The 20470-nt window shown below is 44.6% G+C and overlaps 1 protein-coding gene across 1 annotated transcript; it reads right to left on the bottom strand.

Annotated features, from left to right (window-relative positions):
* Window positions 1-343: 343 nt before the first annotated feature.
* Window positions 344-3638, bottom strand: LOC109777427 (RING-H2 finger protein ATL7). The gene is made up of 3 exons (XM_020336062.3): window positions 2706-3638; window positions 2513-2595; window positions 344-949 (listed from the first exon to the last, which is right to left on the bottom strand). The coding sequence occupies exons 1-3, from the start codon at window positions 2916-2918 to the stop codon at window positions 559-561; spliced, it is 687 nt and encodes a 228-aa protein (XP_020191651.1). The 5' UTR covers window positions 2919-3638; the 3' UTR covers window positions 344-558.
* Between the last annotated feature and the right edge of the window lie 16832 nt (window positions 3639-20470).

Below are 20470 nucleotides of genomic sequence, written 5' to 3'. Positions count from 1 at the left end.
GTATAGGATGTTGCCCATTCTAATCATTCGCTCAATGCATGTACTCTAATCACTGGGTCAGTACATGTAATCACAAATGAGTGGCCAGGAGAGCGTCGCGCTAGTGTGCATGTGAGCTGACGTTCGCTCCATATATTTTTCGCACTTGTTGTTCAAGACGTGTCACTATATTTGTGCTTATGGCCATGATCCAATTCAAGGTCGAGATTGTGACAAGTGTATGTACCACTACATTTTCCCATGAACAGAAGTTTACTCCCTCCGATCCATATTAATAAGTTGTATTAGATCAGTGACAATTAATATGGATAGGAGGAGTACTTATTAATATGGATAGGAGGAGTAACACGAAAAGAACGTCTCCGATATCATTTGTGGTCCCGCAACCAAGACAAAAAAAACATTACGACTATTCCTCTATTTCCAGTACAAGATTAGACCTTTTTCCATCCTCTAGAGTCAGTTTACCATTGATGCAGATCTTTGTGCGCCTCTTATTAATCCTTCTAACAGCAGCTAAACATACAACAAGACAGTAAAAAGCCTTATTTCTTTTGCTTACACGGCAGACAAGTGGCAAGAACTTGGAGACCCTGCTGTTTGAGGCGCGATGACTACAACAACTGATGCTTCCACGTTAGTCTGCTGTGATGGGCCGGCACTGATCCTGCCGTCCAGTGCCTGATCCTCCGGTCGCGTGTGCTCATCTCTAAGGCCCACATGATGCTGCGCATTTGAAGAGCAGTCCTCTTCGATGGCTTGTGTTTCCAGATCGGTTGGAGCGACGCTTGCAGCTCTGGGGGCAGTCAGGAGCGATACTCGGCAAAGAGGGCAAGTAGTGTTCTTAGAAAACCAGTGGTCAATGCAATCGATGTGGAAGGTGTGACCACAAGGGGGTATTCTCTGAAGCCGCTCATCTGCTTGATAGTCTGCTAAGCAGACCGAGCACCTGGCAAGAATGTTTACTGTTCAGCAAAATATAGCTAACTAAAAGAAGAATGCGGTGTAAAATTGCAGCAGGAGTAGATATCATTGTTGGCTAACACATATAGTTGTAGTGAGAGAGCTAGGGATGGAGAATACTTTGGCAGAAGTAGTGATGGAAATTACACATGCATGCCAAACAACAAAGCCTAGGGGAAAGATGCCTTTCTGCTACTGCGGTTACTGCAAGTAACATACTACTGTCCTTCATACAGGTTCAGGCGGATAAAATAAGCCTTGGAAAGCCTTGATTTATTTTTGAATGTTGAAAGCCTTGATTTATCCAAGCGGAAATGACATATTTGTTGAAAATTCTTAGAAGTCGGGCCTTCCTACTTTCAGATGATTCATGCAGGACTTTCTTTCAGGACTTTGGGGCCATAGCTTGGAAAGCTTGTACTTATGTTGGTTAGAAATAGACCGTACGGTGCATGTTAGCAGCAGCCAGTATTTGAATTCTTATGTAGCTACTTTCATTTGATTGCAATAGAAGTGGCGTGCATCCTGTCACTCTTGATAGTACACTATTTATGCACGCCCGTGTAACTCTACTTTTCTTCAATGATAACAGAACAACAAAATCTTTTACATCACTTGAAAGTTTTAATAAATGACATCATGCATTTTTATTACGCTACGTTGCCAAGCGTAGAGATGTCCACGGATTTGTTTCTAAAGAAGCTAGTCCATGAACACTTCATAGGGCATATTACATATCAGTAGCACTCCCACTACTTGTTATGGAAAGCTGGAAACCCACATCCTTCCTTTCCCTAGCTTCCTTCTATCGTACTAGTATAACCATTAATTAGGCTTATCAACCTTGTGCCAACTGAAGGATCTCTATTTGTTGCAGTACCAGCGTTGATTTCTCATGTTCAACAAATTTCCGAATATGCACCGTCCATGAGTGCCTTGCTAGTGGTTCACAACTGGATAGCTCGCACTTAAGTGCATACACGGATTAGCGGCATAAAGATGCAGACTCTAGCAGCATTGATTAAGAACACATGTGTCCACTACAGAGCTAATTCTTATAAGCTACTAAAAAGACAGATTCAATAGAAAGTTCAACTTCAAATCATCATTACACCATATATTGATACTACTGTCAGTACATACAGCTTTTTTCAGAAAAACTTATTTTCACAAACATATCATAAGAAAAGACTAAGTGCCTCTTGGGTTTGTGACTATCTTTGCCACATTATTTTTGTCACACTTGCCTAACTTGAGGTGCTCAAATTCTTTGCCACACTTTGGCTTGCCTTAGGGAATCTTGCGACATTTTGTGTGTGTATGATATGTGGGGCTTATTGCTCACAAAAAGATTCTTGCCTTAGGTGTGGCTATAACCAAACACCCACCTAACTTGGCCAAACTTAAGGTGTGGCTAGGAACCAAACAGTCTCTAACACATTTGAGACAAAAAGCGCAACAAGTGATTGTTAATTGATGAGATACGGTCTAGTACAAGTGTACACCACTATATTAACTGCATTAAGGAGAAAAGGAGCGGATCACTGACTGTGTTTCCCTGATCAAGAAGCTCTCCTTGAAGATCACGACTGGCAACATCTCACGCATCTCCTTATTTATGCCACACTCCAACTATAAATGCAGATATGTTCAAATAAAGATAAATCAAACAATAAGATTTGCAATACACTAAGTATATTTAAGAAAAGCATGCATGGGGGGAACATAAATGGCCAACTTACCCTAGGGTTATCCCCCCTGATCAAATTATCAGCCCTCATTTGCAAGGACTGCCAATTCGCTCTGCGCCGCCACAGGTAGAACAAGTAGAAGAAGAGAAGCAAGACGAATGTGAAGAAAACTGGCACAGAGAAGATGAAGGCCTGGTATAGTTTAAGCTCACGCGATACGGCGGAGCAGTAGTCCGGTGGATCTGGGGAAGTACAAGTAGACATGGCCAAACCAAAATGCACTTACAGAGTCCCTAACTGGCACCAAAATCTCTAACCCCAGTGAACTGTAACATTCCTAGATGCTATGAGCTATCCTGTTGTGTCTTGGTCTCCCATCCCATGAACTAACTGCCGGCATCAGCACATATCACATGATACAGTAAGCTAAAACAAACGAGCTTAAAGGAAAGCCAACGAAAAACAAGCACCGGTCCCACTCCCAGCCACCTAGCAACCTGATCAAAGAGAAGTAATGCTACTGCCAGTGGATTCCCGACTAACAAAAACGCGCGCTCCTCTCTGCTGATCCAACCGGTAATACCAAATTGCTCGCGAGAATATTGTCGGAGGACCTCCCCAGCCTAACCTAACACCGCCAGAGCAGGAGCAGAGAGGTATACGCCCAAACAGACAGCTATTTCCAATCCACCTGAATTTAACACATAATTGGCACGAGATGGGTATGAACAGATCGCGATTCGGCGTCAGATGGCCGAGGTCGCGGGGCCGGAGCGGCAGCGGCAGCGAACTGAACTAGGAAGAGCAAGAACGAGAGAGGAGTTCAGGCGGGTCCAGCGAATATGGGCGGCGGCGGCGCAGATCGGGCAGGGAGGAGAAGCGACTCCAAGAGCTAAAAACGAACAGGGGAGAAAAGGAAAACAACGGCTGGGCTCCCAGGCGGCCACCGGCCAGCCTATTTTTCTTTACAGTCACCAGTCACCAGGCTATCTATTTTCATGTACTTAATAGTGCAGCTGCACTAATTGGGCTGCACGAGCTTCATTAGAAAAAGAATAATTAGTATTCTGTGTCATAATTACACTATAAAAAAAGTACTCCCTCCGTTTTTATTTACTCCGCATATTAGAGTTGAATGAAGTCAAACTTTGTAAATATATAGAAAATAATATAAATATTTACCATAAAAAGTCTATATAATGTGGAAGTACATTCAACAATGAATCTAATGGTATTGATTTGTTATTGTATATGTTAATATTTTTGTCTATAAACTTTGTCAAAGTTTGCAAAGCTTGACTTTGACCAAAGTTAATATGCGAAGTAAATAAAAACGGAGGGAGTATCTGTTTCTCATCCCATCGAATGCTCCCTACTTTGTATAAATCAGTAAAGAAATGACAAGTGCGTGCATTTATTTGGGCTTAATAAAATTTAAAAAGCCATAACTTGTGATTCAAGTCTCGGAATTTGAATTCGTTTTCACTGTTGGGTTTCTCGCGACGAGTTCTTCAAAACTAGATCTTCTGTGGATATGTTTCGACAAACTTTCTGTTTTGAGCAACTTTGGTGCTAAAGAGGCAACTTTCGTGCTATATGAAAGCAACTTCTTCTTAGTTTGCCTACTATGATTGCGTATCAACGAGAAGTCATTATAAGCTGCCTCCCATGACTATCCTGTTCACTAAATTCGCATATAAGTTGTCCCCAAATGCTTATTAGTGCAGTTGCACTATTTGGAGATGGCGAGCGCACTCTCCTGAGCCATTCGATTCGGCATGAATCGCGCGTAGGTGCTTTCTTGTCTGGGGTGGCAACCGAAGGTACGGTAAGGCCCATTCCAAAAATAAAAAAAAAGAGATAACCACTGCAGTTCGTGGAAGCGCCGCGCCCACTCCCACACCCACCCATTTTTGTTTCGGTTACCGTCGAAGAGACGGAGGGAGAAAGGGGAGGGGATTCGCTCGTGCCCCATCGTGATTCGCCATCGGAGGGAGGCAGCAAGCGACCTCGACGACCACACAAATCACGACTCGATTTCGAAAAACTATTGCACAACAAAAGCAACAAAAACACACAGAAAAATATACTTGGATCCCTTTTCTTATGCACAATACATGAAAGATAAGATAGTTGCCCACAATTAACCATACAATTACCTAAAACCATGTATCTCATTGCCCAATCCTCATGAGCAGAAATATTACCAGGACCATGATTTGGCCAATATCTAAAGGTTTTAGATACCTTTCAATTAAGTCTGTTTCAAAGTGGTGTATCAAGAATTTCTTCTGTTCGGGTGGGATTCAACGATATGATCATAAACACTTGGTGAATGGTCATAGAGGGTGGCGGGGTGGAGCTGGTCATGGGGACATAACTAAAAGCATGAAGTTTTTTTCTATGGTATTAAGTTTATCTGTGAACCCCTAAAAAACGAACACGTGTATATTTGTTATCCCTTTTTCAGGGGTCATAGTTGCCACAATCAGCTATACAGTTGTCTAGAACCATGTATCCAGTTGCCCAGTCCTCGTGAACAGAAACATTACCAAGTCCACAATTTGGCTAATATGTAAAGGTTTTAGATACCTTTCAATTAAGATTGTGTCATAGAGATGCATCAAGAATTTCATCTCCTCGGGGCGGGATCCCTTGGTATGATCGTAAATACTTGGCGAATAATATAAAGGGGGAGCGATGTGAGCTGGTCATGGAGACATAACTGAAGGAAATATGCCCTAGAGGCAATAATAAAATTGTTATTTATATTTCCTTATATCATGATAAATATTTATTATTCATGCTAGAATTGTATTAACCGGAAACTTGATACATGTGTGAATACATAGACAAAACAAAGTGTCCCTAGTATGCCTCTACTAGACTAGGTCGTTAATCAAAGATGATTAAGTTTCCTGACCATAGACATGTGTTGTCATTTGATGAACGGGATCACATCATTAGGAGAATGATGTGATGGACAAGACCCATCCGTTAGCTTAGCATAATGATCGTTAAGTTTTATTGCTATTGCTTTCTTTATGACTTATACATATTCCTCTGGCTATGAGATTATGCAACTCCCGAATACCGGAGGAACACCTTGTGTGCTATCAAATGTCACAACGTAACTGGGTGATTATAAAGATGCTCTACAGGTGTCTCCAAAGGTGTTTGTTGGGTTGGCATAGATCAAGATTAGGATTTGTCACTCCGAGTATCGGAGAGGTATCTCTGGGCCCTCTCGGTAATGCACATCACTATAAGCCTTGCAAGCAGTGTGACTAATGAGTTAGTTGCGGGATGATGTATTATGGAACGAGTAAAGAGACTTGCCGGTAACTGTAAGTGCATCTAGTGCCCTTAGTGATTTTGGTGTATTGAAGACTTATAGGTTAAGGGACTAATGTGTCTGTGAGTGTACACAGGTCTATAAGTCCATGAGGAGTTTGATATTTACAGAGAAAGTCGACCCCTAAAAATGAATGTCTTCAACTGAAGACTTTGACTTTATGAAGACTTTGAAAGCGAAGAAATTGGTGTGACCGTGAAGACTTGATATTCATGCAAGGAATATGAAGCGTGAAGACTTTTGTTTTCGTAGTTTTGTTTTCTCTTTCTTGAGTCATAGGAAACACCGTACTGTTAAACGGGGTCGAGGTAAAACTAAGGAAAAGTTTACAAGTGATGCTCATCTCAAAATCCTACACCTACCAATCCCCTTTCGAGTCAAGCCATTGGAAATCTCATACAGTTCAGTCAATTTCTTCAGTGACAGAGACGAAGATCTTCTAGTCTCTGAGGAATTTGTTATGACTGAGGAGTTAGGAATTCACCAGTGCGGATTGCCTACAAGTGATGAACATGATAGCCCTGAGGAATTTGATAGATCAAATATCCGACCGTTGCTGTGCTGAGCGCCAGCTGTCCCAAAATTCTACCCACCTAACGGTCATATCATTGAAGGGCATTTATGTCTTATCATGTCGGGCTGCTCCCTAGGCTATAAATAGCCTCCCCCTACAACCACTAGCTGGTTGGCTGCTCCGAGAGAAACTGACACTTATCATTGAGAGCATCCCATCCTCCGAGGACTTTGAGCAAAAATCATCAAGTGAGGAAAACCCAAACCCAAACACCTACAAACCCAAAGTGATTGAGCATCACTGAAGAGATTGTTCCTGTGTGGAACCGATGCTTGTTACCTTTGAAGACTGTGCATCTTCCAGACGGTTAGGCATCATGGTCTAGAGCGTCCAAGAGGAAACTATGGATCACCGAGTGACCGAGTCTGTGAAGGTTTGGAAGTCACCTGAAGACTTACCACAAGTGATTGGGCGAGGTCTGTGTGACCTTGGCTCAAGGAGAATACGGTGAGGACTGTGAGTCCAGGACTGTGTGTCCTCAGGTTTAAATACCTAGCCGCCCCAACCAGACGTACGACTGTCACAGCAGTTGGAACTGGTCTACCAAATCACTGTCTTCACTGAGCTACTGGTTCTATTTCCTCAACCCTTTCATTTCCTCATTACTATGTTGTTCTACCTGATCGTTACTGTTTGAAGACTTTGACTGAAGTCTTTCTCAATTTCCTCAGTTCAATTTCTTCACTCAGTTTGTCTTCAGCCTGCATATCCTGTGTTTACGCTTCCTATACTCATTGTGTTGGGAAAATGTAGTAATTTCAAAAAAAATCCTACGCACACGCAAGATCATGGTGATGCATAGCAACGAGAGGGGAGAGTGTTGTCCACGTACCCTCGTAGACTGTAAGCGGAAGCGTTATGACAACGCGGTTGATATAGTCGTACGTCTTCACGATCGACCGATCCTAGTACCGAACGTACGGCACCTCCGCAATCTGCACACGTTCAGCTCGGTGATGTCCCACGAACTCACGATCCAGCAGAGTGTCGAGGGAGAGCTTCATCAGCACGACGGTGTGATGACGATGATGCTGAAGCAACCGGTGCAGGGCTTCGCCTAAGCACTACGACAATATGACCGAGGTGGATTATGGTGGAGGGGGGCACCGCACACGGCTAAGAGATCAATGATCAACTTGTGTGTCTATGGGGTGCCCCCTCCCCCGTATATAAAGGAGTGGAGGAGGGGGAGGGCCGGCCCTCCTATGGCGCACCCCATGGGGAGTCCTACTCCCACCGGGAGTAGGATTCCCCCCTTCCCTAATTGGACTAGGAGTGGAAGGAAGGGGGAGAGAGGGGGAAGGAAAGGGGGGGCTAGCCCCCCACCCAATTTGGATTGGGCTTGGGGGGCGCGCCCCCTCCTAGGCCTCCCTCTCTTCTCTCCCACTATGGCCCAATAAGGCCCATATACCTCCCGGGGTTCCAGTAACCTCCCGGTGCTCCGGTATATGCCCGAACTCACCCGAAACCATTCCGATGTCCAAACATAGGCTTCCAATATATCAATCTTTACGTCTCGACCATTTCGAGACTCCTCGTCATGTCCGTGATCATATCCGGGACTCCGAACTACCTTCGGTACATCAAAACACATAAACTCATAATACCGATCGTCACCGAACGTTAAGCGTGCGGACCCTACGGGTTCGAGAACTATGTAGACATGACCGAGACACATCTCCGGTCAATAACCAATAGTGGAACCTGGATGCTCATATTGGCTCCCACATATTCTGCGAAGATCTTTATCGGTCAAACCGCATAACAACATACGTTGTTCCCTTTGTCATCGGTATGTTACTTGCCCGAGATTCGATCGTTGGTATCTCAATACCTAGTTCAATCTCGTTACCGGCAAGTCTCTTTACTCGTTCCGTAATGCATCATCCCATAACTAACTCATTAGTTACAATGCTTGCAAGGCTTATAGTGACGTGCATTACCGAGAGGGCCCAGAGATACCTCTCCGACAATCGGAGTGATAAGTCCTAATCTTGATCTATGCCAACTCAACAAGTACCATCGGAGACACCTGTAGAGCACCTTTATAATCACCCAGTTACGTTGTGACGTTTGGTAGCACACAAAGTGTTCGTCCGGTACTCGGGAGTTGCATAACCTCATAGTCATAGGAACATGTATAAGTCACAAAGCAAGCAATAGCAGTATACTAAATGATCAAGTGCTAAGCTAACGGAATGGGTCAAGTCAATCACATCATTCTATAATGATGTGATCCCGTTAATCAAATGACAACTCATGTTCATGGCTAGGAAACTTAACCATCTTTGATTCAACGAGCTAGTCAAGTAGAGGCATACTAGTGACACTCTGTTTGTCTAAGTATTCACACATGTACTAAGTTTCCTGTTAATACAATTCTAGCATGAATAATAAACATTTATCATGATATGAGGAAATATAAATAACAACTTTATTATTGCCTCTAGGGCATATTTCCTTCAGTCTCCCACTTGCACTAGAGTCAATAATCTAGATTACACAGTAATGATTCTAACACCCATGGAGTCTTGGTGCTGATCATGTTTTGCTCATGAGAGAGGCTTAGTCAATGGGTCTGCAACATTCAGATCCGTATGTATCTTGCAAATCTCTATGTCTCCCTCCTTGACTTGATCGCGGATGGAATTGAAGAGTCTCTTGATGTGCTTGGTTCTCTTGTGAAATCTGGATTCCTTTGCCAAGGCAATTGCACCAGTATTGTCACAAAAGATTTTCATTGGACCCGATGCACTAGGTATGACACCTAGATCGGATATGAACTCCTTCATCCAGACTCCTTCTTTTGCTGCTTCCGAAGCAGCTATGTACTCCGCTTCGCATGTAGATCCCGCCACGACGCTTTGTTTAGAACTGCACCAACTGACAGCTCCACCGTTCAATATAAACACGTATCCGGTTTGTGACTTAGAGTCATCCGGATCAGCGTCAAAGCTTGCATCGACGTAACCATTTACGACGAGTTCTTTGTCACCTCCATAAACGAGAAACATATCCTTAGTCCTTTTCAGGTATTTCAGGATGTTCTTGACCGCTGTCTAGTGATCCACTCCTGGATTACTTTGGTACCTCCCTACTAAACTAATAGCAAGGCACACATCAGGTCTAGTACAAAGCATTGCATACATGATAGAGCCTATGGCTGAAGCATAGGGAACACCTTTCATTTTCTCTCTATTTTCTGCAGTGGTCGGGCATTGAGTCTGACTCAACTTCACACCTTGTAACACAGGCAAGAACCCTTTCTTTGCTTGATCCATTTTGAACTTCTTCAAAACTTTATCAAGGTATGTGCTTTGTGAAAGTCCAATTAAGCGTCTTGATCTATCTCTATAGATCTTGATGCCCAATATATAAGCAGCTTCACCGAGGCCTTTCATTGAAAAACTCTTGTTCAAGTATCCTTTTATGCTATCCAGAAATTCTATATCATTTCCAATCAACAATATGTCATCCACATATAATATTAGAAATGCTACAGAGCTCCCACTCACTTTCTTGTAAATACAGGCTTCTCCAAAAGTCTGTATAAAACCATATGCTTTGATAACACTATCAAAACGTTTATTCCAACTCCGAGATGCTTGCACCAGTCCATAAATGGATAGCTGGAGTTTGCACACTTTGTTAGCATCCTTTGGATCGATAAAACCTTCAGGTTGCATCATATACAACTCTTCTTCCAGAAATCCATTCCGGAATGCAGTCTTTACATCCATTTGCCAAATTTCATAATCATAAAATGCAGCAATTGCTAACATGATTCGGACGGACTTAAGCATCGCTACAGGTGAGAAGGTCTCATCGTAGTCAACTCCTTGAACTTGTCGAAAACCTTTTGCAACAAGTCGAGCTTTGTAGACAGTAACATTACCATCAGTGTCAGTCTTCTTCTTGAAGATCCATTTATTCTTGATGGCTTGCCGATCATCGAGCAAGTCAACCAAAGTCCACACTTTGTTCTCATACATGGATCCCATCTCAGATTTCATGGCCTCAAGCCGTTTCGCGGAATCTGGGTTCATCATCGCTTCCTCATAGTTCGTAGGTTCGTCATGGTTAAGTAACATGACCTCTAGAACAAGATTACCGTACCACTCTGGTGCGGATCTTACTCTGGTTGACCTACGAGGTTCGGTAGTAACTTGATCTGAAGTTACATGATCATCATTAGTTTCCTCACTAATTGGTGTAGAAGTCACAGGAACAGATTTCTGTGATGAACTACTTCCCAATAAGGGAGCAGGTACAGTTACCTCATCAAGTTCTACTTTCCTCCCACTCACTTCTTTCGAGAGAAACTCCTTCTCTAGAAAGGATCCATTCTTAGCAACGAATGTCTTTCCTTCGGATCTGTGATAGAAGGTGTACCCAACAGTCTCCTTTGGGTATCCTATGAAGACACATTTCTCCGATTTGGGTTCGAGCTTATCAGGTTGAAGCTTTTTCACATAAGCACCGTAGCCCCAAACTTTAAGAAACGACAACTTTGGTTTCTTGCCAAACCACAGTTCATAAGGTGTCGTCTCAACGGATTTAGATGGTTCCTTATTTAACGTGAATGCAACCGTCTCTAAAGCATAACCCCAAAACGATAGCGGTAAATCAGTAAGAGACATCATAGATCGCACCATATCTAGTAATGTACGATTACGACGTTTGGACACACCATTACGCTGTGGTGTTCCGGGTGGCGTGAGTTGCGAAACTATTCCGCATTGTTTCAAATGAAGACCAAACTCGTAACTCAAATATTCTCCTCCACGATCAGATCGTAGAAACTTTATTTTCTTGTTATGATGATTTTCCACTTGACTCTGAAATTCTTTGAACTTTTCAAATGTTTCAGACTTATGCTTCATCAAGTAGATATACCCATATCGGCTCAAATCATCTGTGAAGGTGAGAAAATAACAATACCCACCGCGAGCCTCAACATTTATCGGACCACATACATCAATATGTATGTTTCCAACAAATCTGTTGCTCGCTCCATTGTTCCGGAGAACGGAGTTTTAGTCATCTTGCCCATCAGGCATGGTTCGCAAGTACCAAGTGATTCATAATCAAGTGATTCCAAAAGTCCATCAGGATGGAGTTTATTCATGCGCTTTACACCAATATGACCCAAACGGCAGTGCCACAAATAAGTTGCACTATCATTATCAACTCTGCATCTTTTGGCTTCAATATTATGAATATGTGTATCACTACTATCGAGATTCAATAAAAATAGACCACTCTTCAAGGGGGCATGTCCATAAAAGATATTACTCATATAAATAGAACAACCATTATTCTCTGATTTAAATGAATAACCGTCTCGCATCAAACAAGATCCAGATATAATGTTCATGCTTAACGCTGGCCCAAATAACAATTATTCAGGTCTAAAACTAATCCCGAAGGTAGATGTAGAGGTAGCGTGCCGACCGCGATCACATCGACTTTGGAACCATTTCCCACGCGCATCGTCACCTTGTCCTTAGCCAATTTTCACTTAATCCGGAGTCCCTGTTTCGAGTTGCAAATATTAGCAACAGAACCAGTATCAAATACCCAGGTGCTACTGCGAGCATTAGTAAGGTACACATCAATAACATGTATATCACATATACCTTTGTTCACCTTGCCATCCTTCTTATCCGCCAAATACTTGGGGCAGTTCCGCTTCCAGTGACCAGTCCCTTTGCAGTAGAAGCACTCAGTCTTAGGCTTAGGTCCAGACTTGGGCTTCTTCACTTGAGCAGCAACTTGCTTGCCGTTCTTCTTGAAGTTCCCCTTCTTCCCTTTACCATTTTTCTTGAAACTGGTGGTCTTGTTGACCATCAACACTTGATGCTCCTTGTTTTCTAGCTCCGCAGCCTTTAGAATTGCGAAGAGCTCGGGAATTGTCTTATCCATCCCTTTCGTATTATGGTTTATCACGAAACTCTTGTAGCTTGGTGGCAGTGATTGAAGAATTCTGTCAATGACACTATCATCAGGAAGATTAACTCCCGGTTGAACCAAGTGATTATTATACCCAGACATTTTGAGTATATGCTCACTGACACAACTATTCTCCTCCATCTTGCAGCTGTAGAACTTATTGGAGACTTCATATCTCTCAATCCGGGCATTTGCTTGAAATATTAACTTCAACTCCTGGAACATCTCATATGCTCCATGACGTTCAAAACGTCGTTGAAGTCCCGGTTCTAAGCCGTAAAGCATGGCACACTGAACTATCAAGTAGTCATCAGCTTTGCTCTGCCAGATGTTCATAACATCCGGCGTTGCTCCTGCAGCGGGTTTGGCACCTAGCGGTGCTTCCAGGACGTAATTCTTCTGTGCAGCAATGAGGATAATCCTCAAGTTACGGACCTAGTCCGTGTAGTTGCTACCATCATCTTTCAACTTAGCTTTCTCTAGGAACGCATTAAAATTCAATGGAACAACACCACGGGCCATCTATCTACAACAACATAGACATGCAAAATACTATCAGGTACTAAGTTCATGATAAATTAAAGTTCAATTAATCAAGTTACTTAAGAACTCCCACTTAGATAGACATCCCTCTAATCATCTAAGTGATCACGTGATACATATCAACTAAACCATGTCCGATCATCACGTGAGATGGAGTAGTTTTCAATGGTGAACATCACTATGTTGATCATATCTACTATATGATTCACGCTCGACCTTTCGGTCTCAGTGTTTCGAGGCCATATCTGCATATGCTAGGCTCGTCAAGTTTAACCCGAGTATTCTGCGTGTGCAAAACTGGCTTGCACCCGTTGTTTGTGAACGTAGAGCTTATCCCACCCGATCATCACGTGGTGTCTCGGCACGACGAACTTTCGCAACGGTGCATACTCAGGGAGAACACTTGTACCTTGAAATTTAGTGAGAGATCATCTTATAATGCTACCGTCGAACTAAGCAAAATAAGATGCATAAAGGATAAACATCACATGCATTCAATATAAGTGATATGATATGGCCATCATCATCTTGTGCCTTTGATCTCCATCTCCAAAGCACCGTCATGATCACCATCGTCACCGGCGCGACACCTTGATCTCCATTGTAGCATCGTTGTCGTCTCGCCAACTATAGCTTCTACGACTATCGCTACCGCTTAGTGATAAAGTAAACCAATTACATGACGTTTGCATTTCATACAATAAAGCGACAACCATATGGCTCCTGCCAGTTGCCGATAACTCCGTTACAAAACATGATCATCTCATACAATAAAATTTAGCATCATGTCTTGACCATATCACATCACAACATGCCCTGCAAAAACAAGTTAGACGTCCTCTACTTTGTTGTTGCAAGTTTTACGTGGCTGCTACGGGCTGAGCAAGAACCGTTCTTACCTACGCATCAAAACCACAACGATTTTTCGTCAAGTATGTGCTGTTTTAACCTTCAACAAGGACCGGGCGTAGCCACACTCGATTCAACTAAAGTTGGAGAAACTAACACCCGCCAGCCACCTGTGTGCGAAGCACGTCGGTAGAACCAGTCTCGCGTAAGCGTACGCGTAATGTCGGTCCGAGCCGCTTCATCCAACAATAGCGCCGAATCAAAGTATGACATGCTGGTAAGTAGTATGACTATTATCGCCCACAACTCACTTGTGTTCTACTCGTGCATATAACATCTACGCATAAACCTGGCTCGGATGCCACTGTTGGGAAACAAAGTAATTTGAAAAAAAATCTTACGCACACGCAAGATCATGGTGATGCATAGCAACGAGAGGGAAGAGTGTTGTCCACGTACCCTCGTAGATCGTAAGCGGAAGCGTTATGACAATGCGGTTGATGTAGTCGTACGTCTTCACGATCGACCGATCCTAGTACCGAACGTACGACACCTCCGCGATCTGCACACGTTCAGCTCAGTGACGTCCCACGAACTCACGATCCAGTATAGTGTCGAGGGAGAGCTTCATCAGCACGATGGTGTGATGACGGTGATGATGAAGCAACCGGCGCAGGGCTTCGCCTAAGCACTACGACGATATGACCGAGGTGGATTATGGTGGAGGGGGGCACCGCACACAGCTAAGAGATCAATGATCAACTTGTGTGTCTATGGGGTGCCCGCTCCCCCGTATATAAAGGAGTGGAGGAGGGGGAGAGCCTGCCCTCCTATGGCGCACCCCATGGGGAGTCCTACTCCCACCGGGAGTAGGATTCCCCCCTTCCCTAGTTGGACTAGGAGTGGAAGGAAGGGGGAGAGAGGGGGAAGGAAAGGGTGGGCCGGCCCCCACCCAATTCGGATTGGGCTTGGGGGGCGCGCTCCCTCCTAGGCCTCCCTCTCTTCTCTCTCACTATGGCCCAATAAGGCCCATATACCTCCCGGGGGGTTCCGGTAACCTCCCGGTGCTCCGGTATATGCCCGAACTCACCCGGAACCATTCCGATGTCCAAACATAGGCTTCCAATATATCGATCTTTACGTCTCGACCATTTCGAGACTCCTCGTCATGTCCGTGATCATATCCGGGACTCCGAACTACCTTCGGTACATCAAAACACATAAACTCATAATACCGATCGTCACGGAACGTTAAGCGTGCGGACCCTACGGGTTCGAGAACAACGTAGGCATGACCGAGACACGTCTCCAGTCAGTAACCAATAGCGGAACCTGGATGCTCATATTGGCTCCCACATATTCTACGAAGAGCTTTATCGGTCAAACCGCATAGCAACATATGTTGTTCCCTTTGTCATCGGTATGTTACTTGCCTGAGATTCAATCGTCGGTATCTCAATACCTAGTTCAATCTCGTTATCGGCAAGTCTAATTACTCGTTTCGTAATGCATCATCCCGCAACTAACTCATTAGTTACAATGCTTACAAGGCTTATAGTGATGTGCATTACCGAGAGGGCCCAGAGATACCTCTCCGACAATCGGAGTGACAAATCCTAATCTTGATCTATGCCAACTCAACAAGTACCATCGGAGACACCTGTAGAGCACCTTTATAATCACCCAGTTACGTTGTGACGTATGGTAGCACACAAAGTGTTCTGGTAGCACACAAAGTGTTCCTCCGGTACTCAGGAGTTGCATAATCTCATAGTCATAGGAACATGTATAAGTCATGAAGAAAGCAATAGCAATATACTAAACGATCAAGTGCCAAGCTAACGGAATGGGTCAAGTCAATCACATCATTCTATAATGATGTGATCCCGTTAATCAAATGACAACTCATGTCCATGGCTAGGAAACTTAACCATCTTTGATTCAACGAGCTAGTCAAGTAGAGGCATACTAGTGACACTCTGTTTGTCTAAGTATTCACACATGTACTAAGTTTCCGGTTAATACAATTCTAGCATGAATAATAAACCTTTATCATGATATAAGGAAATATAAATAACAACTTTATTATTGCCTCTAGGGAATATTTCCTTCACATTGTTTGTTTTTCAATTCATCATGATGTTTGTGCTTCTGTTCTGTTATGCATGCATCTGAGTACTTATTCCGCTGCTAGTTGTTTGTGACTTTGGAATTTCCTCACCCTGAAATTCCTCAGTGACAAATTTGTAAAAATCGCCTATTCACCCCCCTCTAGTCGTTATAACACACTTTCAATTGGTATCAGAGCAAGGTACTCCCTTGTTCTGTGTGATTTTGGTTTAACCGCCTGGAGTTTTAGTTATGTCGACTGCAGGCATGATCAAGGTCTCTGCTGGGTGTCCTACCTTCGATGGGACGGACTACCCCTACTGGAAGAATAAGATGTGAATGCATCTTGAGGCAATTGACAACGATCTCTGGTACGTTTTGGAAAATGGTGTTCCCTCTGTCACTCCTACCATCAACGCTGCTGATGTGAAGAGATTCAAGCAACTCGACTCTCAAGCGAAGAACATCATATGTGGCCATCTGAGCAAAGGGTAGTATGGCAGAGTGAGTGCTTTGGAGACAGCTAAGCTTATCTGGGATAGGCTGTCCAAGGTCAACGAAGGAGTCTCAACACAGCGTGACTCTAGAGTTGACGTTCTTCGCAATCTCTTCAACCGCTTCAAAAGACCCGACAATGAAAATGTTCAGCAAACCTTCGATCGCCTCACTGACATCGCAAATGAGCTTCAAGGACTTGGTGCCACTGACATCACCGACCATGAGGTGGTGAGGAAATTGCTGAGATTGCTTGATTCCTCATTTGACACTCTTGCACTGATGATACAAGAACATGGAGACTACAAGGCACTTGATGCCGCTGATATCCTCGAGAGGCTAAACACTCATGAGTTCCAACTTGCTGAGAAGAGAGATCTCTATGGATCAAGCTATGGCAGAACACGCATTTGGAAGGCCAAGGCAGTCTCTGAATCTGAAGGTGAGGATTCTGGTAGCAGCTTTGGTGATCCTAAAGAACTAAGCCAGGAGCTAGCAATGCTCGTGAGGAAATTCCAGAAGTTCTCAAGACGTGGTCGCTTTGGTAAATCCTCCAGATGTGATGACATGAGATCAGATTCCTCATCCCTTGACTACAAGAAGAGAACTTGCCATAAATGCAAGAAACCTGGACACTACATTCAAGATTGTCCTCTGTGGGAAAAGGAATTAAAGAATAAGAAATACAAGGATTACAGTTCTGATGACTCAAAGAAGAAGAAGAAATCTTCAAAGTCTTCATCATCAAAATCCTCGAAGTCTTCATCTCACAAGAAGAGCAGCTCCAAGAAGGCTCGGGCATTCATTGGCAAGGAAATGGACTCTGAAGCTGAACTGAGGAAAATGAGGAAGAGGAGGCATCTGAAGAGTCAGAATCTGGTGTGGCGAGCCTAGCCCTCGCTACTGCTTTCGTCAGCAAGTCCATCTTCAACACTGAGGAGAATGACTTCCCCAACACGGCTGATGACGGCGATGATGACTACACTCCCACCTATTGCTTCATGGCAAAGGGTGCTAAGGTACTCAAATATCCCTCCTCTGAATCAAGTGAGGATGAATCTGATGAAAACCTCAAGCCTAGCTACTCTAAACTTGCTAAGATTGCTGTGAAACAACAAAAGGCTTTTGAAAAGGTTCAAAATATGCTAGACAAAAGTGATGACTTGTTGGGTGAAGAAATGGATCGCACTCAAACCTTGACTGATAATCTTCAGAGACTTCAGTCCAAGTTTGACAACCTTCAAAATCATCATAACACTCTCTTATCTGATCACGAGAAACTTTCTTGTGAATTTCTTCAAAGAAAGCAATATCTTGAGAAGCTAAGAGTGAGTTATGAAGATCTTCAGAAGGAGCGTGATTCATTGCTTGCTCAAAAGATCAGTGCCGCTCAGGAAGAATTCATTCCACCATGTTTGAAATGCATTGAACGTGAATCTGCTAATTCTTCACCTGAAAGTTCAAATGCTTTTGTTGCTACAAATTCTTCAACTGCCTCTGCTATCACAAATTCCTCATCTGAGGATACTGCTAGTATCACTGACAATGCAAGGCTGAAGGAATTGTATGTGACAGGCATGTACAAAAGCCTCAAAGGGCATCAGGCTCTTTGTGATGTGCTTAAAAAGCAGATCCTCAACAGGAACCCTAGGAAAATGGGCATTGCCTTTGAGAGGAAACTCAATGCTGATGGGACCTAGTAGAAACCTGAGCAGTACCCCAAAACCTCATGGATTGCTGCAAAGGGACCTCCCGTAGACCCATCTACTTTATCTGGCTTTACATGTGAATCTTCATATTCTTCTGATGAGTCATTTGACTCCAACTATAAACTGTTCAAAAATCAGAATGGTGAAGTATTTGCTAGATAAGTTGGCACTAATTGCAGGAATGGCCTCCCTATGAAGAAAATCTGGGTTCCCAAAAGGTGCCTTGAAAGTCTTCAGGTGAATGTCATCATGACACCGCCTGTGAAGAATAGGAACCCCAGATCAAATTCTTCATATGGACAAATGTCTTCATATGGATCCAATTCCTCACATGGATCAAAGTCCTCATATGAGCATCATCGTGCTAACACTTCTATTTCGCAGGAAAGATCCAACGGCTATGAATATGTGCATTATTCTTCAAACCATTATGTTCATAAGTCCTCGAAGAATTTCTCTTATTATTCATATGCTTACTCTAACCCCTCTTATGTGAAACGAAGTGGATTGGCGTATATGCCACCTTTATCTTATGGAGCTCGCAGAATGATGACCTCTTTGCCACCCCTCCAGATGTGGGTGGTGAAGAAAAAGAAATAGTCTCTTATGCAGGGTCAGGTCTCCAGACGGACTTAATCGTCTGAAGAATTTGCTAGAGGCCTGAATAATGCTTGATAGGATGCCAGCTAATCATGAAGAAATAAATTTTCATTTCTCACGTCCTCATACTGTTTTCTCTGTTCTATTGCTTGATGAAATTGATCTGATGAATTTGATGTCATATTCTTCACTGATGAAGTATATGATTTTGTAAGATGCACTAATTCGTCTGCATGATGATCAACCCAAAGCCACTGAGTGGGTCCTCTGTCGGCGTTCTGGGACCGGGGGTGCCCAGACTTGCCTACGGCCCGCGGCATGGCTCCACCAACGTCCTGGAACGGCCCAGCTTCGGCAGCAACAACTCAAGACCCTCGCGAGGGGCCAAGCCTCACGAGGCAGATGACACCAAGACCTCCCTGGGGGCGGTCTCGCTAGGCTGGCTCCCAAAGAGCAGAGATATCTATGCAAGGGGCACCTCGCGAGGCTCGCGTGACGTAAGCCATGACGACCAAGGCCAGGCGGGCGCCATCGGGTGCAGTGTACCAATTTCCTCTTTGGTGCTAAGGAGGCAAGTGTAGGCGCGGGGTCTCGAGGTATCAGACAAAGGTTTCCATATCGGTGCAACAAGACCAAGACTAGCAGGACAGCAGGATGGTGGTCACCGCGGAGCCCACAACAGTGTCACCACCAGAGCCTTTGACAGCGGAGACCACCTTTTGTCAGGATAGCTTGTACTAGTTGTCCTCCTTCGAACTTGGCCGTTGTGAAATCCCTTCCCGCCTAAACATTTGGGAAGAGGACCAAGGCCACTATAAATAGGACCTAGCCGCCACCGTAGAGAGGGGGGAGAAGGAGAGAGATCATTTTAGATCACCCACTCACTCACCAGCTCATCGAGCTCAAGAACACCTCACCTCCTGAGGCAGTTCATCCCATGTACTAGTTCATCGTCAGCCCCCCAATGCAATCCACCACACACTGGAGTAGGGTATTACACCGCGAGGTGGCCCGAACCAGTATAAAGCCCCGTGTCTCTTGTTCTTCGGGTTCGTCGAGCTAGGCCGTGGGATCGTTGAGCGTGCGAGTTGGGGAGAGAGTGTTCTTCGTGCGCATGCCAGAGTTCGAACCTCTCAAGGGTTTGCCGGAGCCCGTGATCCGACATTTGGCGTGCCAGGTAGGGGTGCGCCGAAGCCCCTCTCCCGTCAATCGACCCGCCAACACCCCGTGGTTCCGATGTCTGACGACCCAAGGAATCACGTCAACCATTGGGCTGCTTGGCCTGTCCGGGCAGCGTCGTCCTCCCAAGAAGACCTCAACTCCGCACTCCTGGCGCCCCGCACACCGTCGAGCACCACCGGGCACGGGCGGCGCGGACCGGCACCCTCCGCCCTCGTGCTACGGCGCACGCGCGCCGCCACACGATCTTCAGGCTACACCACGGCAACAGCACCGCATACCCGACACGAGCAGGCGAACATGCGAGCCACGCTCATCGTGGCGCGGAAGCTGCAGCGATGCCGGATGGTGGAGAGTGGCCGCGATGCACTACTGGAGCGCGTCGCCGAGCTGCTGGACGCTGCCTCCAGAGGTACGCCACCTTTCTGCTCCTTGCCCACGCCTCAGGTTG

Source organism: Aegilops tauschii, chromosome 6, assembly GCF_002575655.3.
Source record: "Aegilops tauschii subsp. strangulata cultivar AL8/78 chromosome 6, Aet v6.0, whole genome shotgun sequence".
NCBI lineage: Eukaryota > Viridiplantae > Streptophyta > Magnoliopsida > Poales > Poaceae > Aegilops > Aegilops tauschii.
Note: the sequence above shows the minus strand (reverse complement) of the source record. Positions and strands in the feature narration are given on the sequence as shown.

Excerpts from the sequence above, each read along its gene's own strand:
- LOC109777427 (XM_020336062.3), bottom strand. The coding sequence starts at position 2,918 with ATGTCTACTTGTACTTCCCCAGATCCACCGGACTACTGCTCCGCCGTA. Across the intron at positions 2,596-2,705 it reads TCAGGGGGGATAACCCTAGG|TTGGAGTGTGGCATAAATAA; the intron begins GTAAGTTGGCCA and ends CTGCATTTATAG. Across the intron at positions 950-2,512 it reads TTCTTGATCAGGGAAACACA|GTGCTCGGTCTGCTTAGCAG; the intron begins GTCAGTGATCCG and ends CATTCTTGCCAG.